Genomic DNA, 26,082 nt, shown 5'->3' with positions numbered 1-26,082 from the left:
ATACAATTACACTTCAGTGTATGTATATTCAGCAATACTTAGTTGTTTTTTCATTTATATTTTCAGACAATCATATTCCTTTGGAAGAAGCACAAAATCACTTCAAAGTTATTACAGTTAACGATACTGGAGCAGGAAAACACTGGAGTGATAATGAAGTCAGAGCTCTGATAAACATATGGTCAGATGAAAAGATACAACAAATGCTTGAAGGAGCCACAAGAAATAAAGAAATATTTGAGGAAATTGCCCGAAGGTTAATGAAGCGTGGTATAGACAGAGACTGGAAACAATGTCGCACAAAGTACAAGAACCTAAAATACGAATACCGTGCACTGCAGAAGGAAAATGAGCATCTTGGAAATCCCAGGAGAAAAATGAGATTTTATGATGAAGTTGACTGTATCTTAAGAAGACAGCCTCTGGGTCCCTCAAGCTGGGGATGCGAAAGTGCAAGTCTCCTATCAGGTACTAAAAACTTCCGCGATGAGATCAAGAGCTTAAAATGAAACTTAAAAGTTGTCTGCTGACTCATGCTGGAGAAGTGAAATAGGTGGCTAGAAGAGGGAGGGAAAATAACTGAAGAATCTATCTGAATGGTCACGTAGGCCATACTCAGCAAATGAACATAATCTTTGGAGGAGTTCAGAAGTGAGAACATTACCAAAAACTGAAAGTAACTGAAACAAACATTCAGTGTTATTAGAAAATCTTAGTGCTTCTGGAAGCTTAAGTGAGATACAGTGAAATGGTGATAGAAAACGTGGCAGGTTTTAGAGGCGATCCAGCAGGCATGTAAAGAGTTATGGATGGTGAGCTGCAAACTCATACCATTTAGAACTGTGGGAATCTGTATCAATCAAGGCAAGTGCAGACGCTCCAAAAAAAGGCAAACTTAATTGATTCCGTTCACACCACAATCAAGACAGAAAAATCCAGGACAGTGCTGTTTATCTGAGCATTTGTAATTATATTAATTTTGCTAAAGCAGAAACAGTTTTCTAGACAGAGTTTGCTTCTATTTTAGTATCAAAATACCTCTGATGTAGGAACCACACGGCTAGCCTTGTGTCTGCTGTAACGCCTCTCATGACTGGCCAACTGCTCCAGCTCTCTAGGGCACCTGCCCCTGGCAGATCAGATGCTCTTGTAGAAGCAACTTCACCACTGCAGTTCAGAGCTCAGTGAGTTATGGTAAATCAGAACTAATTCTGATTTTTCTCGAGATGTTAGATAATAATTTGCAACATCATAAATATTAGTTAAGGACTTGAACCATTTCTGCAGCAGAGGACAGATAGACAGCTGGAGCAGAAACCGGTGGAGCCATCCTTAAGTCAGATGTCCTCAGCCAGGAATCAGAGCCCAAATGGAGTGTCCAAGGGCACCATATGGGCAGTGCCCTTAGCTGAGGCTGCAGTGACACCCACACAGCCACGGGATGACACCACTGCTTTTCACCTGCCTCATTCTTGTGCTTGATCGCATTCGTAGGATAGACATTGTCTTCCAAATCCAGAAACCAAAGATATTACTGCTCCTTTCTGCTCTCTGTGAATAGAATTTGTCAATATCAAGCCAACCTAGTTGTTTTACATTTTAGCATGCTGGAAAAGGACTGTGTAATCTGTGCTGTGAATGCTGACATAGGAGACAGTAAAACAATAACCCTTCAGAAAAGAAGCTTTAGTTATTGAGCTGTTTGAAGTATCTGCCAAACAAATCTGTCTCCACTCTGACTTTCTGTGACAGCCCATCACCATATTTTTATAGAAGATTCTCATGTTCCAGGTCACCTGTCCCAATGCATTTGCTTTTGTAGTATAAAGCTTTTTGGTGTGTTACTGACTGTGCTTTGTGAATCTCTGAAAAATACTTAGTCAACTTGCTTTTCTCTTCTAAGTTTCAGTGGAAGATGTTGCAGCAAACACAGGATCCTTGAGTATCAAAAGAAAAACATGGAATGACGGTAAGAGCCCCTGACTTTTTAAAGCATCTATACACTGCTGGTGAATTGGATGCCAAATTCTAGTTTGCAGTAATCAAAAAGTTAAAAAAAGAGATCCTAGAACTTAATACCAAACTCCAAACCAGCATTCTTCTCTCACCCTCAACAATGTTCAAGAGACTCCTGATAAAAATGTGGGCCTAAGGAAACCCCCAATTTTGTTATCTCAGTCTTCATCCCTGGTATAAATGAGGTAAACATCAGGAAATACTTATTTGATAAGAATCAAGTGCAAGGGAAAGACAAAAACCTTTTTCAATGATGTGTAGATTACCTGTGATGCTCAGAGGAAAATGGGGACAATGTCACAGTCATGGTTGTGGTTTCCTCATATTATACGATGCATCAGTAAACAAGAGGAGATACTACATGTTTAGACATACATATTGTCTTACATGTAATGTCTAATATGGAATGTCTAACACATTGTACAAGAGAAAACAGGTTAAGACAGGTATTCCAAAGAGAAGATACGGTATAGAGTTACTGAGAGAAAAAAATGAAGGGGTGGATAAGGTATGCAGCGTCCACTCTGGTATAGGAAAGGTCAGGACCTTATTTTTCTTCCTGACAGAATTGTCAGGCCCTAAATAATCAAAAAGTCCAACAATGCAGGATGACAAACTTAGTTGTTAGGAAGATTGCCCCTATTTTAATACCAAAATGATATCTTGTCTACAGAGAGACGAAAACAGATCCAAACAGTGCATTTCTGAATTCAACCTGCTCAGTTCACTACCACAAACTGTACTAAAAAGACTAACTCTGTGTAATAAAATGGACTTCCATTTATGACTTATTAGATAAATATGTCTTGCAGAACACAGGAGCTAGGCAAAGATGAAAGTTCAAATATGAGTGATTTTTACAAGGTCTGTTTAATTCCTACTTGGTGATTTACAATGACCCCTCACACAACACCAAGAAACACCTGCCAAAAGAGCATAAACAGAAGAACAGCATTGGGAAAATCTAGTATGTGCTAAACTTCAGTGTCAGCAGTTCATTGACTTGTGCACTCTATTCACTTTTGTCCACAGAAGTGTCACCTGTTCCACTTAAGAAAAGTGCTTCTGAAAACACCATACTTCACTTCCAAAAACTATTAACAGAAAGAGTGCACACAGTAACAGAAGGCAAAAAGTTACTGTTAGAAAGGCTTTGTAAGCAGGAAGAAATGCAAGACCTCAACAGAGCACAGCTGTATGCTGATCCATCAGCCATACAACAGGTTGGTTTAATGAACTTTCTACAAAATTAGCATGCAAAGAGATTCTCTCAGATAGTAAAAAAATAGATTTATTTCTGTGTAGGTTGCCCACGTAAGTACACGTTTCCTACCCTTTAATATACTCACCTTCAGTTATTTAAGCAAAACCAAGGTGTGAGTTCCCAGCATAATCCTTTACTATGAGATTTTAACAGTGACATCAGTTAGTCTAATAAAAGATATAACCTCTGTCTACATGCCTTAGCTCACCTATATGCCACAATTAACAGGCTTAATTGAACAAAAATAACACTTTGACTGATCAAAGAAAACGTACCATTAAAATTTCATCTCGGCATTTTCAATTACCATTTCTATGACCTTCCTAGCAAGTTAGTCCTCTGCAATTGACCAAACAGCTAAAGCCATAAGAAAATTTCTCTTTGGTTAGGCAAGGGAAAACACAACACTTAAATAATTTATCAGCATTTATGCTCCTCCTGGTCTCACCACCTGCCCGTGCTGGGGTGGGGAACCATCCCCATCTGCCCAGAGAAGGTATGGTGATGTGCAGCAATGAACTGGAGAATTCAACAAGCCAGAAAGAAAGTACAGAAAGTCAATGAATTTCTGGTCTCTGTTCCGTACTTGGCAAGGGGTCTGCCCTGTCTAGTAACCAAATGAAGTAGAGAGAACATAGGAACAGTGCAGGGAACAATGCCATGGTAAATGACAAATGCCATGCCATAGCTAACTATTAAAATCCTACTAGCCACTACTGTGATTACGTAAGTACTCTACAGCCTATACCACCTGCAAGGCACGCATTTCCAGGGTTTTTCTTTCGGTGTATTCAAACAGAACAATTAATTTCTGGATCTCAGTCATGTCTGGGCATAGACCTACACAGCCCTGCCAAAGCTTGGTCAGTTCTGGGCACACACAAAAGCACAACTGAAGTCAAACAGTAAAGTCCTTAACGCAGCAACAACGGCTACCAGGTTTTTTTATATGCAGAGGCCTAAATTCCACCTGAGTGCCTCTGCACAAAATCTTACACCAAAAATATTACTAGATACAGTGCTTGTTTTACTGCTTTATGGTTAATTATTTTCTTGGTAATTCTTTTATGAGAGACATTATGGAGGTAAATAATTTCCACCAAGGTAGATTTTTATCTGCCATTTGACTAGCACTTTGAAAACAATTCTGAGAAGTCAGAGAAAGATCCCTAGATAATTATAGGGGTTTTTTTAACATATTCATTTATACAGTGACATGGACATACAGTTATTTCAGTGTATGCTAATCTAACACTTTTCACATCTTACACTGGCTTCTCAGTATAAACCTTCTTTGGCTTGTAATACTAGTATCACTGTTAGTTCAAAAATCTTTCTTCTTTCTTTGCTCTGAGTTGGCTCAAAGATACATCCCTGAACTTGCACCATATTACTTGCATACAGAACTGCTGACTTTGGTAGGAAAACAAGGCATCTGTCCCTGCCATCAGGGCAGTAAGGTATCCTTCTAGAACATGTTGAGCCAGCTAAAGACCTTGCCATTCCTAGCAGCAGTAAAATCACAGGTTACTTCTTCCACATGTGAACCAGCAAAATGTGTGAGCAAACCATAATTCACTTAAGTACATTTACTTAAATGTACTTAAATTTAGATTTAAGCTAATTTAGCAGCTAAATTTAGATTTAAATTTAGTTTTAATAAAACTATACCAAAAGTATTACAGATCACTTACATGTTCTGCTCTACCTGCTCTGTTCCATGAGCACAAGGCTGATGTTGCGTATAGCAGCTGAAGCTGATTTGATAACTCTTTGCAAGAAGATCCCTTTTTCTCCATGCTGCTCAGAGCAATCTGATGCTTGCTGAATTCCCTGTAAACCAGTTCAGATCACTGATGTGACACAAGACTAGCCCATTTGGAAAAAAATAAAACAAATTATTTGCTGTGAGTTGAAGTAGCCCAGCAAGTTCTCAGATGCGCTAGCCCTACCTTTGAGCAGCTCAAAGGCTGTTTTTTTCCAGTGTGACTGTCCTTGCAGAAGTAAGGCTAACCTGAGGCAGGCAGTTAGCAATGCAAAGAAGAAAAACTGCATGTAAAATTCTGAGTGATGCCAAAGAATCTGAATCTTGCCAAAACTTTGCTGTCAAGTACAATGCCCCCCCCAAAAACCCCTTTATGTTTCCAGAAAATAAAAACTAAAGACTTACTTTATTCATTAAAATAAGTAGATCTTTCAAATATATGTATCTCTTTTTAAATGCTGATGTTCGGTGAGAACTGCACATAAAAAGCACTGAGGCAAAGGGCTGTCTAAATTCTTAATAGGTCAGAGCAGACAATTGCAGAGTACACTTGCAACCTCTACTTGAAAACTGCTCATATCAACGCTAGAGGGTAGACATGAAGCAAGAACTGACAGAAAAAAACCATAAGTAGCTTTCCAAGTAAAGGTGTCTTTTTTCCTAAGAAAACTTTCCAGAGAGCAGAATTTACCTGACAGACAAATGTCCAAAGAAATGAACTTCCCTCTGTTTTGTGGCTGCAAAGCATAGCTTGCTTTTTGCAGCTGTCTTATCAGAAAGCTATCTCCTTCTTTGCTGTTGTTCACATTTATTTTCAGTCAAAGATGGTAAGAGATACCAAGTGCAAGCTCCATATCAAGTGGGGGAGTTGGGCATCATCTAGTATTTATGTGCTACTCTCATAGATAACAATTAATTTACTTGAATATGTAGGATGCTGAGATAAAGTGGCATCAAGACAGCCTTTCTTCACTGCAGTTGTAGTTATGTAGTTCCACATCACTCTTTGCTTAGTCAAAATAACAAGAATGTTGCACATTTAGAATTACCATTGATTGAAGCTATGATCTGTCTCCTATTGACAGTATCTCCTGGGTTAAATAGAATGTCGCTATAGAGACGGATTTATCAAAAAAAAAGCCCCTTCAAAAATAGCATTAGTTAATCCAAGTAATCTTTCCAGTGAATTTTTATATCCACCTGACTTTGCGCTGTGGCTCTGCTCTGACTACAGCTCTACATTAGTTAGTTACACAATATCTAAACTAAACACACTTACAGGCATGCTAAATGGTTATGTGTGAGAGCATTGCCATAGGGCTGAAAAGGCTTGGGAGGAGAGGCCTGCTTAGACATAGATCCACAACATGTTTTCTTTTTAGCAGAAAGGCCAGACCAAGTTACTTCCATGTAACTGCTCCTGGGAACCTTAATATAAATTACATAATGAAAACGATCCTGAATAAAATTAAAACCAACACCAAGTAGTGATGGGAAGAGCAGAAATCCTATAAAAAACAGAGATCTTTGCTCTTCTCCCTCCTCAATTATCTGCACTATTACTAAGGTGGCATTCATGTTACTGTGAGGGTAAATCTGTCTCTTCCCCACTTTGCAAATGGCAATACTGAAAAAACAGATAAAGGTAGCAATCACCACTCTGACCCATATTAAAAAGTTCCAGTCTCCTCCAAAGCACACTCATTCACCCAGATGAATGGGTCACTTTACATGTCTTTGATAGGGCTGTTACCCTGGAAAGTACTCTGAATGCCCCATTTAGATTACTTCCTGGTAGACCAAACTGTATTTGGGCCAAATGCTTCAATGAGCTTCAAGGAGCAGAAATTCTTGCACATCCACAAGCAGTATCAGCATCACTGTTGGCTTAAAAGACTCTCCCTTCACACTGTCATCCTTTGTTCCTTTTTCCTGCAGCAAGGTCTCCTTTGTATTTGCACAGGCACTCATGTGGCCTAGTGGTTAACCAACTGACAGAAGGTAAATTAAAACTAATGTAATAAAAAAACCTTTTCAATGTAAGTAGCATAAGAGTCAGCAGAAAGAGCAGCCAGGACATTTTATTTGAACTGAACTACCCAGCATGAATTCCCATGCTGTGTACAACCCTCACTCCATGCATTAGGCTCAAATTTAAGATGGGCATGGGCAGACAAGCCAACAGAAAAATCTTGTGAAAATTACTGGAGCGCTGTATCATGCCTACATGGATTGACTACAGTCAATCAGTGTGAAGAAAAATGAACAGTCTCACACCAACTCTATGTCTAGGTTAACGTAATGGAAAGTCTGTTGGCCACAATGAATATAATGGTTGTCTCTGAAATGTTCTCTTGTATATACATTTTGGCATCAGCTCCCCCTCCTGCTTTTTCCATCCATCTTACATTATCTCATTCCAGTTGGTTACTGCACATCCAGAGATAAGAGCTGAGACCATCTGCATTTTATGACATCTAGGAGATTTGAACTTGATTAGAATGGAAATCTGGCTTAACTTCAGTTTCCAAAAACAAGCATCCAGGGAACTGAGCCCTGCATAAAGTTAGATAAAAAAATAAAGAGCAGATAGAGCAGCTCACAAAGGTCTTGCTCCTCAGTTCCTGGAAGAGTAAGCTTTGAGGCATGTAATTAAACTGGGCTGTCAGCTTCTAGCAGCACAGAATGGCCTATTAAAGGTAAACCAAGACAGAACTATAAGATAAATGTTACTATATCTACATTCAGTGTCTCTGAAAGTACTCAGGAATGTTTTACCAGCACATACAGCATGAATGTTCTGGTAAAACAGCATACAGACTCAACCACTAGCTAGACAAACATCTTACCCAATATATTCCATAGGAAATATATATAGAAATACAGTTAATTACAAAATTGACATTTAGAGAACTAAAACTTTAAACACTACTGTTCTTGCATCTGGGGATGGTGGATCTAATAAACCCGTAATGTGTTCTTGAGATGAAATTAAGAAGTAAATATGTTACATACCAAAAATACAAGGATTATTACCCATAGCATATCCATGTTACTCAGAAAAGCCCCATCCAGATACTATTGCAATTTCAAGCTTTTTGTTTGAAAGATTCATGGTCTAAGACAGGATACCAACAGCTTGGTAAATAACCTTTAAAAAAAATCTATCTTGTAGCCAAGAAGTTGCATATGAAATGTAGACAAACACTTTCATTATGCTATATTGAGTGTAGATATTTTGAAGGATGGCTAATGGGAAGCAATCAGTAATTTTATTAGATTTAAAGAGAAGTAAAAATTCCTAACTTACATTGATTATTTGGTTTTGTTGTATGGGTTTTAGTAGTGGACAGCAACAAGAAAAGTAACAGAAAAGCAAGCTGGCCAAGATCCACTCTCCATTTACACTGATTATCTTAACAAATCCCACACATATATCCAGCTGAGTAGGACTTCCACCTGCACAGAAGGGGCCTTTGAAAAAACCTTTTCAAAAAATTAGTACAAAATCAGTATTCAGGTACTCAGGTTTCAGTACACAGTATTACTGCCAAAAATATTTTCCAGGGAATTATGCAAAAAGTTAACAGAAATCACACTGGTTCCAAGATTAACTTGGCCAGTTTGTCCTGGTCAAGGACTCAAATGACGTTTAATAGATTTGTAACTCAAAGTACTCATCCTCCCTCACCGCCCCCAAGAAAGTCCTCTCCTTACCCATAACATCTGACTTTATTTTGGCATGCTGTCAGTGCATTTTATAGTGACTTTGTTCCCTGGCTTACAAATTGTAAAGATTATTTAGAACATCCACTTTTAAGCCTTGTTAATGTTGATGCCAGGATAACAGCATTACCTCTAGCAGCTTTAAAGTTTCAAACATAATGAGAATTCATGGCTAACACAGTTGTAAAATGTGTTAAAACCAGATGAAAATCACTTTTAAATGGTCTCAGATTAAATTGGTACGACGTTCTTAGTGTGTGGAAGGCCTTGATGAGCTTGTGAGTAGCTTACTGGTTTTCATTTTAATTCACAGTTCACCATTATAAAGTAAAAGCCGATTAAAAAGGCATGTTCTAATTTTTTCTACAAAGGAGTGTGATTTTAAGCCTCAACAATCTAGCAGCTGCTTTTTAATTTAAAAATAAATACCAAAAAACCCCACAAAAAAAACCCCCACAACAAAACCAAACACACACACACAAAAACCCTTTCAAAGTTGTTGCTTATGTCAAGACAGTGAAATTCCACTTTCTTTTCTTTCATGATGTGCTTAGTTATGTGGGCCTGCTCCAGAACCTTGCTTACAAATGCACACTGATTTTAATGCAGAATAGTTTCAGCGAAACAATTAACACCGCTCGAACTCATGCCATTGAATACATGCTCAAATATTTTGGTGCCTTAATCCAGTATACAGAGTTTCAAGTTTTTGGTTATAAACATCCTCACTGAATTAAATCTCTCCAGTGCCACAGTATCTTTTTAACACTGTAATACAAACTATCAACTAACTTTAGATCATTTATCAGACACAGCAAAGTCCTTTACATTGCTGAAACCAGCTATATCAGAATATAACGTACAAAGAATTTCTGCTGCATTTTTTTTTTTCTTGTGGCATGTATCAAATACTCTAGATCTTTAAGTATACAGTTAAAGATTTGAGAGATTGGAAATGGGGAACATGTTCCCAAGAGCTGCCTCTTTTTTGTGGATCAGTCATCTGAAAAATGCAGTTTGATACAATGGCATGCTTGAATATTCTGGATTTTAAAATCCAAGATTAACTAAAGGCTAAATTCTGTAATTTGATTTATTGCACAGGACTAATTTGCATATACAAGAACATGCCTATGAGTACCTAAGTTCAGTAGTCATTACCTAAACATCCTCACTTATTAGGTGAGGTATAACGACTGTATTATGTAGTGGCAAATCAAATTTCTGTTGGTCACTTAGGCCTGATTGGGAATGCTCATTAAAATTTACCATACCTCTCTTTTATATGTACTTATTTTTAAAGGAATATGGTTAAGAGATACTTCTTAATTTTTGAGTTTAAAATAACTGGCTTAGTGAAATTTACTGATACAGTTCATGTTAAATCTTAATTCTGTTTTTTAAGAAACATTGCAAAAAGAAGGGAAACAGCCATTATCCTATGTCTATTATCCATGACTTCCCCATAGGGTTCCACCTCTTTGGCACCTCACAGTAGGCAAAATGCAAGAAGTTAAGAGAAAAATATTAAAGATGGGAATGGGAACATTAACATCTCAGCTGTTTCATAGAATTTTATTGAGTGATTGCAAAAGTATATCTAATTTAACAGACTGTTTCACTTTACACAGGTGATAATATTTATGTGTCTGAAAAAGGATCCCTTAAAAAAATTGACAATGATTGAGTTAGAAGGTCTGAATTAGACATGGTGTATATATGCCTGTAGGCGTGCCTTCCTGTAGAACTTGTGAATTGCTTACAGTTTCCATCATGTTAGTATTACTGTCTACAGTTGTGTCCTCCACATGGGATATTTGATATTAAAGAGCTCATGGAGATCAAATATACTTGTCAAGTGCCCATAAAAAAAACAAAACCAAACAAACAAAAACCCCTGCTTATTTAAAAATCATGAAATGAGGTTGCAATGAAAATTGCGGTAATAAGCTGCAAAGTAAATAAAATACATCTCATGTTTTATTTCCAACTCAGAAACTCCAGGTCCATCAGTATATAACTCTGCACAAATGAAATTTTTTTTCTCCAGCCACTTCTCAGAAAAATGGCACTATCTAAAATGAGACTATTGATTACATGCCTTTGCTCTTTGGATTCTGCAGCTCTCTTGCCCCCATTAAAAACTTTTTTGATGGACACTGGCAAGTATATATAGCTTATGAATGATACACCTGCAACCCAAATAAAATTATGCATCATGCAGGGATGCAGCATTTTACCAGTGAAAGTATATTAAATTCAGTCATTAAAAAAACACCAAAATCTCAATGTAAACCATTTCCTATTATTGATCCAAAACAATTTTAGAGCAACCTTTACATGTCTTTGACCTCAAAAATACAAAGAATGCATCGTTTTATCTATTCAGTGCAAGTGTACTTAGAAAAGCCCACCCCCCCAGGCTCTCCGGAACGTGATTACTTAGCCCACGTTTCGCAAATGGGAAGTTAAGCATCGTATGCAGGTGTTTGTACTTAAGGAGCCTAGCACGTACTACAAAACTAGCATGTGTGTTTGGCTGTACATGTGTTCCCACGCAGAGGATATACCTTTCTAGAACCATTGAAAAAAATAATTAATTAGTGTATGTCAGTGCAGAGCATTATTACTTGGAATACCAAATGGAGGCAGAACCCAAATTTAATTTGGCAGCTCTGCATCCACGTGGATCACACTAGCCTGTTCTACGTGGCCATAGAACATGTCAGGGAGAAGTTTTATTACACCATGGTGATGAATCTAGCCAGGTATGGCTAGCAGCAGCCTAAAAATGCTTGCCAACCACTCCGCTTCAGTAGTCTCGACCTGTGTAACTGAAGCATCTCAGGTCATGAGGAGTACCGGCCGGCCCCGCCGGGACGCCGGCAGGCGGTCAGCCCCCGGGTGACCCCGCCGCGGCGTGGCCGGGTGCCCGGGACGGGGCAGCGGGAGGCAGGCGAGGAGCGGGCGCATCCGGCCGCCCGGCCGCGCTACGGGCTCCGCGCACGGCGGCCCCGGGGCAGCGCGGGGCGCGGGCACGGCCGGGCGGGCGGCGTGGCCCCGGCGGAGGCCGACAGAAGGGGCGGGGAAGATTCAAGTGTGATGCAGCCCAAGTCTAAAGCACGCCCGGGAGCTGCTCCTTCGACGGGGCCGACCCGGGAGGGCGGGAGGCGGCGGGGCGTTCCTTGCGCGTCGCCACCGGGATGCTGCCAGGGCTCCCCGCCGGCGTGGAGCGGCAGAGCAGGACGGGACGCCGGGGAGCAGGCAGGCCCCCGCCGCGCCGCTGCCCTCCGGGCCCGCTTCTGCCTCCGCCGCACCGGCAAGGCGGGGCCCTCCCGGCTGCACGTGCCGGCGCGGGGCCCCGGCCACCCCCGGACGGCTTGGGACGGCGGCGCAGCCCAGGCCGCTGCGGGACCCCCGTGCCCCCCGCCCCTTACCTGTGCTGCAGCCCCACCAGCCCCAGCGTGATCACATGGGGCACGTCCAGCTCGGTGGGCCACACGCCGGAGGCGATGCAGCCGAACACGCCGCACTCCTCCCGGATGCCCAGCTCCTCCAGCTCCATGGCGCGGGCAGCACGTGGCGGCGGGCGGCGCGGCGCGGCCCCGCTCCCGCTCCTGCCTCCGCTCCCGCTCCCGGCCCCGGCCCCGCTGTGGCGGCTCCCGCGCGCTCCTACCGGCGCCGCGCGCAGCCAACAGCGCCGCGCCGCGCGGGGCCGCCGGTAGCCTGCCGGTGCGGCCTCCTCATTTACATACGGGGGGGCGCCCCGGCCCCCGGGCCGCCGCCTGGCCCGGCCCCTCCCCGCCTCCTCCCCCGCTTCCAGCCGGGCCCGCCGCCCCGGACCCGCTGCCCCCGCGGGGCGCGACAGTCCGGGGAGGGGGAGTGCGTTTGCCCGGGGGGTGGGATGCGCGGGGAGCCCGGGGGCCGGGCGCGGCGCGGCGCCGGCATTGGCCGGGAAGTGGGCCGGGGCCGTGTTTGCACGAGGGTGGCGGTGGCTGGGAGGGGGGCGGGGGTTACGGCCGAGGGCGGCCCGGGGGGCTCGGCGGGGCGGAGAGGGGCGCGGGCCGTCCCCGCCGCCTTGGGTGGCGATTGGCGGGCGGCGCCGTGTCCCGCTGCCCCGCCTGCCCGCCCCTTCCGCTGGCCCCTTCTTACCCCGGCGGCGGGGCCCGGCAGCGTGCGTTCAGCCTCTCTTCTGTGCCCCAGGTGCCTGCTCCCGCTCCTGCCACCGCAGCCATGGCCCCCGCAGCATCAGGTAACAGCAGGGCAAGCCGCGGGGGGACGGCCCGCAGAGCGCGGGGGGGGCTGGGCAGGGGGTGCCGCTCCCGACGGGCTGGTGCTCAGTCAGCCTGGCTTGGGCTCTGAGTGCTCGGGAGCGAACTTTTTTCCTGCAAAGTTGCGGTCTTTTATTTTTTGCTTTGGGCGGCCGCGCCGAAGCCGGAGGGGCGGCCACGGCTGCCCCCGTTCCGCGGGAGAGGCGCGAGGGGCAGGTGAATGCTTCCAGGGAAGCTTCCAGCCTCACCCGCCGCGGGAGGAGGGAGGGTGCTCCGGGCGGCTGCGGCTGCCCGCCCGCGCCGTTTGTTTTCCTGAACTTTGGGTTTGTCCCGAAGCTAAAAAAACAATCGGTGGTCGCGGCGCGGCTGCTGCCGGCACCGCCGCGGGCGGCACCTCTCGACCCTCGGTGGCCGGTGGAGAGCGGTGCCCGGTATGGGGTGAGTGCTCCCTCCGGCGAGGAGCTGCCCCCCGTTAACGGCGGCGTCGCTCGTGGGGCCGCAGCCCCGTGGGCAACAGCGCTGGGCGATTGCTTTCCTCCTCGCTGCTCGGGAGGAATCCTGACCGAATTGCCCTGTGATGGATGGAGCTTGGGGTGCCCCTCGTGCTCCTGTACGGCAGTGTCTGGCCCTGCTGGGCCTCGCTTTGCACGCAGCTTATAAAGTAGGTGAACTTGCTAAAGGGGGGGGGGGAAGAAAAAAGTAAAGAAGGAAAAAAAATCCTTACATCTAAAACTGGTTGTATTGATTTATTTCTCTAGACCTGAAACTTGGTAAAAAAGTTAATGAAGGTAAAACGAAAGAAGTGTACGAGCTGCCAGATGTCCCGGGATGTGTTCTCATGCAGTCAAAAGACCAAATAACAGCGGGCAACGCAGCCAGGAAGGACCGAATGGAAGGGAAGGCTGCCATTTCCAATATAACCACTAGCTGCGTGTTCAAGTTGCTTCAAGAAGCTGGTAAGTATTTCAAAGGTAGAGTATAATGACGGTGTTGTTTCTGAGTATTGGTTTATCCTGCCATGAGGCACTGATGGGTTTTTTGAGTATCTTTTCTGTTAGTTTTTAGTTACACTTTTCCCTGAGTGGTGGGCAGCTTGTTCACTTGAAACATGAGGCTATCTGAAGTAATCTTCTAATCGCAGATAACACTGCAATGGTTTCTCCTGCTTGTTTGGACACACCCCTAATCCTCCCCTCTACTTCTGTTAGTTTTTCTCTACCCCCGTGCTTGCCTGTAATACTGGGCTGGATCCATCTTGCCTTCTGTACTACATCTGCTTGCATAAAAGTCACTGCTAACTAGTGGCGCTACCAAATTATGTATAAGCTGTATGAAATTTGTGTAGAGATGTTAAAAGATAAAATTGGAGTATAATTTTAAATTATTTTATTTTTCCCCTCTCAGTTGCGTCTGATGTATCAACATTTAAGTGTCTGTATGCTTTGTACCTAAATACGTAATGAGGGCTATATTGCAAATACGTGAATCTATCTCTATTGAATGTCCCTGGAACTTAATGTTTACTTTAAAAGATTCAAAATATCTCTCATCCTAGAGGCGAGCTTTCATGGAGTACATAATTAACTTGAGTCATTCAAGTAAGTTTTGCACCACACCTCCAAAAATGGAGCCAGTATCTTTGCTTTGAGAAAGCACCTTTGGGTGAGGAGTCTGCAAGTTGCAAAGAGGATTTTATGCTGGTGGGTTTCTGACTTCAGTCTGTAAATGGTATTATAATAAAGGCATCAGTAAACTTGAGAACTGCTTATACCTGTGTGCTCAGTGCACTTTGAAGCATTCACACAAAAATGGCTTCAGGTACTAGCTGAGTTAATCTAAAAGTTGTATTATCTGTTATAAAGTGCATATAAAGTAACAGTTACTAGTCCAACAGTGAAGTCCTAGCACATGTCATATGTAAGGAAGAGAAAGATGGTTTCTGGAGAGTTGTATCTACCTGTATTTCTGTGTAAGTAGTTCTTAAATATGAGCTGAGACAAAGATACATCAAGTCAGGCAGTATAATCCAAAGTCACTGGCTTTCTTAGGAAGCCTAGTGTGCATACGATACAAAGAAGCCTCCAAGGTCTTTCTGATTATATTTGCAGTTGATTAGGAGTACCAGTTTTAATTTAGGAAAAACTGAGACCCTTTGCCCAATTCTTAAATGACAACGGTAAAGGTAACAATCAAAATATGTTAAATCCTTCAGATATGAACTTTAAATGTGAAGAAGCTGTGCAGTAGACCTCTCAAAGATCCTTAAATGGCTTATACTCAGTAACTTCAGGTGTAGTGGAAAAATATGCAGAGTAAACTGCAGTTGTATTTTAAAGCAATGAAGGAACTTTCAGGGCTCTTCTCCAGTTTGCTTAGTTGACTGGAGTAAACTGCAGATAACGTGAATGCCTTATCATAGAAGTAGTTTGTGTGCTTTGCGCAACTCTTCTTAACCTGCTCTTTCAGAGGTGATGATTTACAAAGTTCTGGTAAAGTTCCTCTCTGTTTTATAATAGAGCTAATGTTGGCCCTACAGAAACACATCCACACTGATGACACATGTAGTAGTAAACCGTGCAGGGAACATAATGCCTTTTTAGAAGTGACTTAACTGTGCGGTTGATTATTTAAATCGTTATGCCCTTGAGGGTAATGCAACAAAATCTGAGGAGTCTATGTTAATGCTGTATTTTAAGACTAATTCTTCTTTTATGGCTCTGGAAGTGGAATGGAATAGAGCTACTTCGGTTTGACTGGATGCAGCTTCTTTGTCTTCTTTTTCTGGCAGATGTCAGTTACACTTGCCAGTTGCCTTGCCCTCAGGGGAGAAAGGTGGGACTTTCCTCAAGACTGAAGTTGAAAAAAGAGCCATTTTGCAACAGCACCTGTCTGTGTGTGTTGGCTGTCCCTGTTTAATGTGGGGTCATCTTAGACTTATGTAAGAAGGTTGACCTGCTGCAGCGTTTGTGTGTGTGTGTGTGCACTTCTGAATCTTGGTGCCTTTGCCTATCAAATCACTAAGACCTTGTGCACTAATAAATGTTAGTTTGTAATGAAAGGCAGGACTAATTCTCTTCCCTGCCCCATCCTCCCTCATTAAACAACCTAGTAAAGACTGCCATGTTCCCTAACTCATTTGAAAGCCTCCAATTGCTGTTGCATGTATAATGGATCTTCCACTAGAGAGCATGGTTGGGTACTTGATTGCTGCTAACTTTTGTTCAAAAACAAACCATTGTGAGGGACAGACTTTCTAAAAGCTCTGTGAACAAAATTATTTGCAAGAATAGGATTTCTGACCAGAGCATGAGGTTCTGAGCTACAACAGAGCACTGTATGATAAACCTGGCAAAACTAATGACTTTTGGAAGATAATTGCATTGATTAACATTTGCAGTGCCATAGCGGGCTTAAAATACCCTGAAGAAGTTCAGCATGTCCCTTAAGTCCAGAGAAGAACAAGATTCATTTGTACTTAAAGATGTTTGACTGTTGTTTCAACTGTTGAGTGTGTCTAGTAATGGAACTAAGTTGCCATCTTTATATTTAGGAATCAAAACGGCTTTTGTCAGGAAACACAGTGACACAGCATTCATAGCAGCTCATTGTGAGATGATCCCAATCGAATGGGTGTGCAGGAGAATTGCTACTGGCTCCTTCCTCAAAAGAAACCCTGGTGTCAAAGAAGGATATAAGTTTTACCCCCCCAAAATTGAGATGTTTTACAAGGTAAGTTTCCCTTCACGTAACGTTAATCAAACTTAAACAGAGGTATTATCTCCTTCAAAATGCTTGTAAATAAAGCAAGTAGTGCTTGTGGCTGACCAATCCTCTTAGTATTGATAATTTTGCTATCCTAATGTTTTCTTGCACTCTTGTCTAACAGTTGTTTTCTTTAAAGTGCATATAATATAATACTGCCTTAAAGAGCTATGGAAGAATAACAAGCCAAATTGTATGTGAAATAAGAAAATATTTTATTTATCTGGTATAAATACTTTTTAGACGTAAGCCCAAGGCATTATTTGAAACCAATGTGTTGATATATTTGAAGAAATTAAAGGGTAATTGAATGGTGAGTGTAAGTAGCTAGCTAGTCACTTAGGATTCTGAACTTCTCTGGAAATGTGTGCAGAAATAAATGTCTTGTAAACTATGACCTAAAGTGTTGTGTCTAGTGTACCCTCATTCTAGGGGCGCTGTCCAAACCTAGTGCTTTTGAAGATGTTTGGGTGTTGCAGCAAGTGTTTTCAATATTGCTGTTACATTTTTAATGCTAATCATGAAATACTAGCTTGAAGCCTGTATTTGTTTGTTGTTGTTTTTTTCTTTGAAAAATAAACAAGCAAAGCCATTAGAAGATAATGCTAGGTAATTTTCCTCTTATAGCAAGCTTGAATTACATGTTGTATATGTTCGGGTTTTCTTAACAGGATGATGCTAATAACGATCCACAGTGGTCTGAGGAGCAGATAATTGAAGCAAAATTCTGTTTTGCTGGACTTACTATTGGCCAGACTGAAGTGGATATTATGGCTCGTTCTACTCAAGCTATTTTTGAGATCCTGGAAAAATCATGGCAGCCCCAAAATTGCACTCTGGTGGACCTGAAGGTATAAGAATCTGATTTTTCATGATCCTGGTTTGACAGGAAATATGTCACTGTATAGTTCCTAAGATTGGATTTCTTACTGTTTTGTTGTGGTGGTTGTTTTTTGTTGTTGTTTTTTTTTTAGATTGAATTTGGGGTTAATATTCTGACAAAAGAAATTGTTCTTGCTGATGTTATTGATAATGATTCATGGAGGCTGTGGCCATCAGGGGACAGAAGCCAGCAGAAGGACAAACAGGTACTGTTATAATCTTTACCTTCTAAATCAGTTGGGAAGGAGAAGGAAAAAAGTAAACCCTGCAGTTAAATATCTGCTTTCAGAGAGGCTTTTTCTAGAAAGTCTTATGTTGTTACAGCTCATAGGGTACCTAATACCTGATTCTGTTCTCATTAAATAGTTGATTCTGATTTATGGCAGAAGAAAAATCCTCTGCCTGTGTAGCTTCAATAGGAATACCCAACAGCACTGTTGACTGCAGATGTTGTAGTGAAGTGTGTGGCTTCCAGGGGTAGTAAGAATTTCTGACTGTTGTGCAGATAATAAAATATTTGGACAACTAATTGGTAGGAAGAATAGAAGCTTTGGTTCCCAGGTCTTCTTCCAAGTTTTCCTGTTAATTCAGAGTGGTATCCTCTACTAGAAAAGATCTGGTGATACATAAGAGGGATCTGCAGGGAGGATGCTTTTCTTCATAAGTTATCTTGGTTAAGCTTGGAATTCAATATTCCGTTTTCTTTGTCTTACTAACATTCTGTGTCCACATGAGGGCTGCAAACACAAGTTTGAAATAAAACTTGTCCTATACTTAAACTTTTAGACATTACACTTGTCAAATATCTTTGAGTTAACAGATAAATAGTTATGAAATAACCAGTTTGGGAATGCTGCTCCAAAAGAGCTGCTCTGACAGTTGTTGAGACCAGTAACAGAGACCCTGTGAGAGAAAATGGCTATAATTTGCAGGGGAAGATCTCGAAATGTGCGTGTGGGAGGAGGGGTATGACTTTCAAATCAGGAAGCAGAACTACTCTATTCTTGTCTTTACCTGCATTAATGTAGTGACATGCTTGAATGAATTGGTCTGATAGTGCTTTTACTCACCTTCCTAAAACAAGGTGTATATATATGGTAAGATCATACAGAATCTAGGCTGGCTGGTTCGGTGTTACTGCAGGCAATAATGTAGTTACAAATCGAGTTTTTAAAAAGTTGTATATCTTTCCTTAAATTTACCCTTTAGGAAGCTTGGAAAACCTTGACACCCTTGTAGCTAAAAGCCTTTTGTCTTGCAAATAGTCATGAATTGTAATTTAAAGGTAGTTTATGTCTACTGAGTTGGTTCTTCATTAAATAGCTCTTCCTTGCTTCTTATCCACTCTTCTATATCTGTACCAATGTCTGTTCTCCTTACTGTGGCATTGCTAGAAACAGCATAAATATTTAAGTTCTTACATATTATGGTAGCAAAATCAGTGCTTTGTGTACCCAAAACACAACAGCTTCAATACGTTTTTTTTCCTCTTTTCAGTCCTACCGGGATCTGAAAGAAGTGACTCCTGAAGCACTTCAAATGGTTAAGAAAAACTTTGAATGGGTTGCAGAAAGAGTGGAGGTATGTGTTTTTATGAACAACAGATCTAGACCTAGATAACTGCATGTCTTGAATACTGTTGACTTCTTTTCTTTCCCTCACCCTTCTTTTACTCTTTTCCCTAGTTGCTTCTGAAAACAAAGAGCCAAGGTAGAGTAGTGGTGTTGATGGGATCTTCTTCTGACCTCAGTCACTGTGAAAAAATAAAGAAGGCATGTGCAACCTTTGGAATTCCTTGTGAGTTAAGAGTGACCTCTGCTCATAAAGGGCCAGATGAAACCCTAAGGATCAAAGCAGAATATGAAGGTAAATGCCAAAGAACTACTGATTCGAATTGAAACAGTATCATGTTCAAGAATAACTTGGTAACTTAAATATTTGTGTGGGGTTTTTTTTGTGGTTTTGTTTTGGTTTGTTTTGGTTTTTTGTTAAACAGAACACCAATCTGTTACAATGCTGTTCTACACTTGCTAGCTATAAAATGACAGGTTATAAACTGCACTATGCAATTACAGAGTAAAATGTTGTCCTACTGCTCAGCCACAACTTCCCTTACTATAAGTCTGATCTCTGCTTTTAACCCAGTGTCAAAACTACCTTGCCTGAGGCTTGATCATGCTAATACTCTTATTGTAGCATCTTGCAGGTGAAATGAGGAGTAGTAGCTTATGTAGCTGAGTGAGTGTGTTATTTGTAAGGCAGATGTTACTTTAATCCACGTTCTCTTGCCTGTTTCGTGAAAATATTCTTGCTCATCATTTTAGATGCCGTGAGAAAAAAGATACTTCATTTAAATTCTTATATTTACCAAGAAAACTTAATCTCTGCTAGGCTATAAACACCTTTGAAGAGGAGAGATAAGAAGTATTTATTTTTGTGGGAGTATACTTTCTACTCAGTGAAACTACAAACATGATAAACATAGTTGAGAAACACTTACTTTGAAGTCAACTGTATAAGATTTAAGAGGAACGCTTAAAGTTGCCAGAGGTTTAATGGCTATGTTCTCTACAAAGCTAAGCAGCACCTATTCCTCTGATACTGAGACATCCCCTCAGAATAAGACATGCCAGCTTCAGTTATGATAAACAGTAGCTGGCGTTTAAGGCTGCAAAATGTGGAAGATATTCAGTATAGGGGGAAGTTAAGAGACAAAATTCTAGTCCTATGTAATGGAATTGACCAAGTATCTGCAAACAGAATTGTGGACTCAAAGTTTCCATGAAAGCAAGTAGTAGAGAAAAAGGTGGGTTGCTTATTTCTGAATGTTTTCCTTCCCCCAGGAGATGGAATTCCAACAGTGTTCGTTGCAGTAGCCGGCAGAAGCAATGGTTTGGGGCCAGTAATGTCTGGCAACACTGCTTACCCAGTTGTCAACTGTCCTCCGCTCTCAGCTGACTGGGGTGCTCAGGATGTGTGGTCCTCTCTCAGACTACCTAGTGGTAAGATGATCTTCAGCTTGCACTCTTGTTCTAGCCTAGCTCTATTTTGTTGTATTCTAGTGTACGTACATATACAAACACATGGAAAAACACTGGAAAACTAGATGAATCAGTAGCAAACGAAGTATTTAGAACTATCTTGCATACAGTCTTTGACGTCTTGATGGCAAAAAGCCCAACACACGGAGCAAAGATTAAATAGGAATAATCTTGGCAAAAATATAAACCTTGGTTTATCCTTGCTAAATATTCCAGTTGGAAATTTGAATTAGTAATTGGAATTAGTAATAATGGAGACTTAAATAATTGATTTTTTAATAATTGAATTTTGAATTTTGTATAGCTGCATTTTTGTTATGATCAAATATAAAAATATATATTTATCCACAATTAATGTAGGTAAGAGCTTAACTCTATTACCTCAATGCATTTTTACCTTTGTTACTGACTTGAATGGATGCTTGGCAACTAGGAGGCCCAGAAGTCTGCTACCTCTGTGTAAGGGCAGTCATTTAGTATGCTGGCTTCTGGCTTGCCATGAAGCAGTAGTGGTAGTTTTAAAACTAGATCATGTGGTTCCTGGAAGCTGACATGAACATTGTCTTAAATTGTTCTTCAGAGGCACTGTTTTGTTTGACTATAAAATACGCTTTGGTAAGTGGCACTCTTCTCTGCAGGTCTTGGCTGTCCTACTACTCTGTCACCTGAAGGAGCTGCCCAATTTGCTGCCCAGATATTTGGGTTAAACAACCATCTGGTGTGGGCCAAACTGCGATCAAACATGTTAAACACCTGGATCTCCTTGAAGCAGGCTGACAAAAAACTTCGAGAGTGCAGCTTGTAAATCATACTAAGAAGTAATACTTAAAAACTACGCAAAGATAATGTTGTGCATATTGAGTCATATTAGGATTTACATTTGGATGAGCTCAAAAGTCCTGCATCCTTTTTTACAGAAGGCATTGTTAGAGCAGCAGATGAAGTATGTTGTGTCCTCATCCTTCCTTTGTGTATTTTTTAATAAAACAACTTAGATGAGGAAGTAGTATTTTAGGTATCTTTCTGTTGCTCCAAAATGGGGCTGTTCTGCTTTTTAGTATATACTACAGCCTATGTCAAGAGAATGATCTGGTGTGATCTAAATGTAATTCACCTAGTCTTCTGTATTTCTGTAAAAGTACGGTTCTTCCATAGTAATAATGTGTATCTTAAACCTTATTAACTCAACTGGACTGCTGACTAAAGCCAGTACTGATGCTGTTCTGCTTGCAATGATGATCCATTTTCTTTAGCAATAAAATTGCAACATATCCTGTATTAATAGGAAAAGGGGCTGGAAACATGTTTTCACAGCCTGAAATTAATACTTGCCTTATTTTAAAAATGTATATACATACATGTTGGGTTTTTAAAATGTGTGTGTATACATACCCCATTGCTATCTTCTGGAATGTGATAAAGGTGACACATTCTTTTGTTCTAAACAAGAGCTATAAATACAAATTATTGGAGTGAACTGTAACTGGGCCTGTTGCCTGTTTGCTGTACCTCTTGCCTAGTCCAGTCTTTGCCCAGTCCAGTCTTTGCCCTTTTAAATACTAGGCAGATCTCTAACTTAAGTAGTTCCTGAAGGGCTAAGTGATGTTGGTAAACTCTTTACACATTTCAGTAATTAGCTATTAGATATCTGTAGTTCCTCACTGTTTCTATGGAAGTTTTACTGAACTGGGGAATAAATACTAAAGCAACAAACTACTGGGGGGAAATCTGAGCATGACTGTCTTGTCCTTGCACATACCCATCTTCTGAGTAGGTATGAGTCTAACAAATATGCAATTGCTCAATGTCTGTAACATTTATGCTTTTACAATTTTAAATAAACTATTGAAGTCAAAGCTACTTCAGGGAGATTTATTGAGTAGGTACAGTCAAAAACTACCTATCAGCTGTGGTACCTAACTTCAGGACCTCAAGTTTCTAAAAAGAGAATGGTATAAAATTCAAGTAGCAGGAAAATTACTGGGTGAAAATAGTTGAGTCCAGGGGTGAGTGAATTATCTTTTAATCAGACAAGAACCAGAGCCAACAACTAAGGAGAGTACAGCTCATCTTTCTCCTGGTGGCAGCAGGGTGTTAGCTCAGCTGTGTAACAATACATAACCTGAGGGTGGAGTTACACAAGAGGTGAAGGTGTAATTTCCTGTTCTTCCCCTCCCTACTCAACACTACGCTGGGTGTCAGCTCTGATGGGTAAGTGACCTGTCAAGCTTATTAGTCATCTGACTACCCTTGCATGAGGATGAGACAGACAGCTGGAGCCAGACATTTGTATCTCTTCTACCTGCATTGTTACATTGCATGGCTGTGCAGTCTTCCCCATGTAATAAAAATTAGCATCGGGCAATGGTTTGAGTGTTACACCTGAAATGTTTTGTACTGTCTCTAGCTGCTATTCTCAAGTTACTTGCACCCTGATTATACTAACTTAATCTGTGAAATTGTGCCAGTTTGCATTGGGCATGAGCATGCTAAGTGCTTTAGTTGCTATAGAGATGGTCATTCTTCAGTTTTTGGAAGGGGTGGGTTGTTTGGGGGTTTTGTGTGCAGTCTGTACTGAACTCCTGGAAGCAAACCCTCACTTGAGCACTTGTCTTGCAAAGAAGCACTAAGACACAGCAGCTAGCATTAACAGTGTGTTGCTGTGAGCAGCAGATAAAACCTGCAAAGTCTTGCCATAACTGCAAGGACTTTATAGAGGTGCCCTAAAGGCTGAAGTGCTGCATATCAGTTGTTATCACTGGAAGTTCTTCACAAAGCTTTCCTATGAAATGAAAATACTTCCTCTATTGGGTCTGGATGAGATGGAGGTACCTTTCCCCATATTGCTGTGCTTTGTGGTAGTAGCCAGGAAGGTGCGGATAACAGCGTAGTGGCTACTGCTGAGCTGTGCTGCCAAGCATCAGGGCTGTCTCTTGATATTTGCCTCCCAGTTGGCTGGGAGTAGGCCATATCTGGGGAGGGGACATAGCCAGGACAGCTGACCCAAACTGACCACAGGGATATTCCATACCATATGACAGCTGCTCAACAACAAAAGCTGGGGGAAAGGAGGAAAGTGTGTGTGTGTGGGGGGGCATTTGTTATTAATGGTGTTTGTCCTTTGGAGCAACTGCTCCATATACTGAAGCCCTGCTTCCCAGGAAAAGGCTAGACATGGTCTGCTGATGAGAAGCAGAGAATAAATATTTGCTTTTGCATTATTAAACTGCCTTTATCTTGACCCACAATTTTTTCTCCATCTTATTTCACCACCCCCCCAACCTGCTGAGGAGGGGAGTGATAGAGCAGCTTGGTGGGCACCTGGTGTCCACCCTTCCCCTTGGATCAGCATTCCAACATTGATGCAATATCCTGAGAATTTCTTCAACCAGAAATTACTCCTGTAGCACTTGCTTTTTTTGTCCAATTAAAAAAGTTATCCTAACAAATTCTTTCATCTTCACAAAAACTATTACATAGAGGGGTTACTGAAATTGATTTGCATTTTTAAAATTAAGTTGGAATATCTGTAATGAAAATCTGTTTTTTAAGCATGTGCTGTGGAACGTAGGACCCTGATTAGATCATGTCCTAATTAGCAGAATTACCTGCTTAACAGTATATGATCTTAAAAGATGTCAGCAAGGAGCTGTTTAGACTTAGCAGAGAGGAATGCTGAGGGCAGGACTTGTTTTACATCCTATACCACTTCTGGTACAGGTGAGTGGCACCTAGTTTTCAGCATTTATATCATCATTTAAAAAAAAACAACAAACCAATCTCAAAACTTCTCTGTAAAAATGAGAAAACCTGTCATCGCTCCCACTGATATGTCCTTGATCCACAGTTCAAATGTTAGAGCATCTATCCAGAACGCTGAAAGCATGGTTTAAATATCCTCTGCCTGCAGAGAGTTGTAAAAAGTGAACTGAAGGCCTAGGAGAGGATGTTATCTAATCTTCTTGGGATCCCTCCCTGTTTGTGAAGCCTTTCTTTTTGGAACGTGTTAAAGTAATTAATGCCCAAAGAAAAGTCATGACTGTTCCCTCACAAGAGTGAGGGAATCTTTTTTTGAATTCGAATCTTTTCTCACAGCCCTGGTGATTTCTTTAGCAATAGAGCTTTATTGTGAAATAGTGTTGGAAATCTTGAGCCATTTTCTGAGAAAATCAGAGGTGCCTGTTGCCCTGTATTTAGATCACATTGCAATAAGCATGTCATACTCATTTCCATAGCACGCTTGCCTGTTCAAAACTTCCAAAAGCTTACACATGAGAATGCTCAATTTCCGGGCTCAGACAAAAGGTGTAAAGGTTGTTTAAGCAATCAAGACCTGTTTTGAGGTATGTACAAGAGGAAAACTTCAAAGTTTCGTACAGGGTTGATTTAAAAACAAACAACAAACCCTGAATTTCCTGCAGAGCTGAAGTACCTCTAGAATTGGGTGGCAGTCCCAGTTCCAAAATCTCTATTCCATTTCAGATGTGTGCATTCAGAACTCCTGAGACTCACTGTGCAATGGCTACCTGAGTGAGAGGGACCTAATGCCACTTAAACAACTGCTCTTGTGCTTTTGCAGAAGCATTTTAGATAGTGACAGGGCACAACTGCCTCTTACTGGGGCCTCATCAGGATACACAAAGTCAGTGTTCCAGCCAGGATCTCAAAGCATACGTATTCATTCATAATATGCACCCTACAAATCAGAACAGGCACCCAGGTTACAGCAATATAATATATACTATAATTCCCTCTTTACTGGAGGAAAGGAACAAAACTTAACTTTTCCTTTACTTCTTAGAAGAGTGTTTTACCTACCAGAGGCATACAGAGATCTGTTAGGGCAGAAGATCTTCTTTCCCCCACATTGTTTCAATGTTTCCTTAAATAACTGCAACAGGGGCTGGACCAGAGCTATGCTGCAGCTGCCTCTAGGGCTTCGGTATTCTGCCTCAGGAGCCTTGTTACAGGCCTTAGACACATGCTGCTGTCTTTCTTTAGTAAGAAAATTATGACTGAAATCAGCTTTCTGAAATACTTACTTCCCAAGGAGTATGCCCTGAGTGTACAGAAGACCTCAGACTTGGAGAAGACAGATTTGTTGTTCCCCATAGAAAGTAAAATTCAAAATGTCTTGAAGAAGAAATTAAGATGTATTCATGTGGAACTTGGTAACAGAATTAACTACAACAGCTTTTCTCTCTTTTCCCCCTCCTGATGCAGATGTTATCACCAGTAGGAGGATATCTTGATGGAAAAATAGTACAGCAAACTGGTTGTCAAAAGCTCAACAGATGCTTGAGAAGATCAAGCATCAAGTTCAAGTCTTTTCAAGGACAGAGCTTTTCACAGAAC

General features: G+C 41.4%; 2 protein-coding genes across 2 annotated transcripts in view; one reads left to right on the top strand and one right to left on the bottom strand.

Moving 5' to 3' along the window:
• Nucleotides 1-12,496, bottom strand: part of PPAT (phosphoribosyl pyrophosphate amidotransferase) — a 48,753-nt gene extending 36,257 nt beyond the window's left edge. The window contains exon 1 of the mRNA XM_051616547.1: nt 12,209-12,496. Coding sequence (XP_051472507.1) covers nt 12,209-12,336 — 128 coding nt within the window. The 5' untranslated portion in view covers nt 12,337-12,496. The remainder of the gene's footprint in view (nt 1-12,208) is intronic.
• A 409-nt stretch (nt 12,497-12,905) lies between these two features.
• Nucleotides 12,906-22,587, top strand: PAICS (phosphoribosylaminoimidazole carboxylase and phosphoribosylaminoimidazolesuccinocarboxamide synthase). Its single transcript, XM_051616539.1, has 9 exons — nt 12,906-13,023; nt 13,801-13,998; nt 16,593-16,771; nt 17,476-17,655; nt 17,779-17,892; nt 19,184-19,267; nt 19,372-19,552; nt 20,530-20,688; nt 21,366-22,587. Exons 1-9 carry the CDS (start codon nt 13,005-13,007, stop codon nt 21,530-21,532), a joined length of 1,281 nt encoding a protein of 426 aa, XP_051472499.1. The 5' UTR covers nt 12,906-13,004; the 3' UTR covers nt 21,533-22,587.
• The last annotated feature ends 3,495 nt before the right edge of the window (nt 22,588-26,082 follow it).

The sequence above is a fragment of the Apus apus genome, chromosome 4 (genome assembly GCF_020740795.1).
Source record: "Apus apus isolate bApuApu2 chromosome 4, bApuApu2.pri.cur, whole genome shotgun sequence".
Classification (NCBI taxonomy): domain Eukaryota; kingdom Metazoa; phylum Chordata; class Aves; order Apodiformes; family Apodidae; genus Apus; species Apus apus.
Note: the sequence above shows the minus strand (reverse complement) of the source record. Positions and strands in the feature narration are given on the sequence as shown.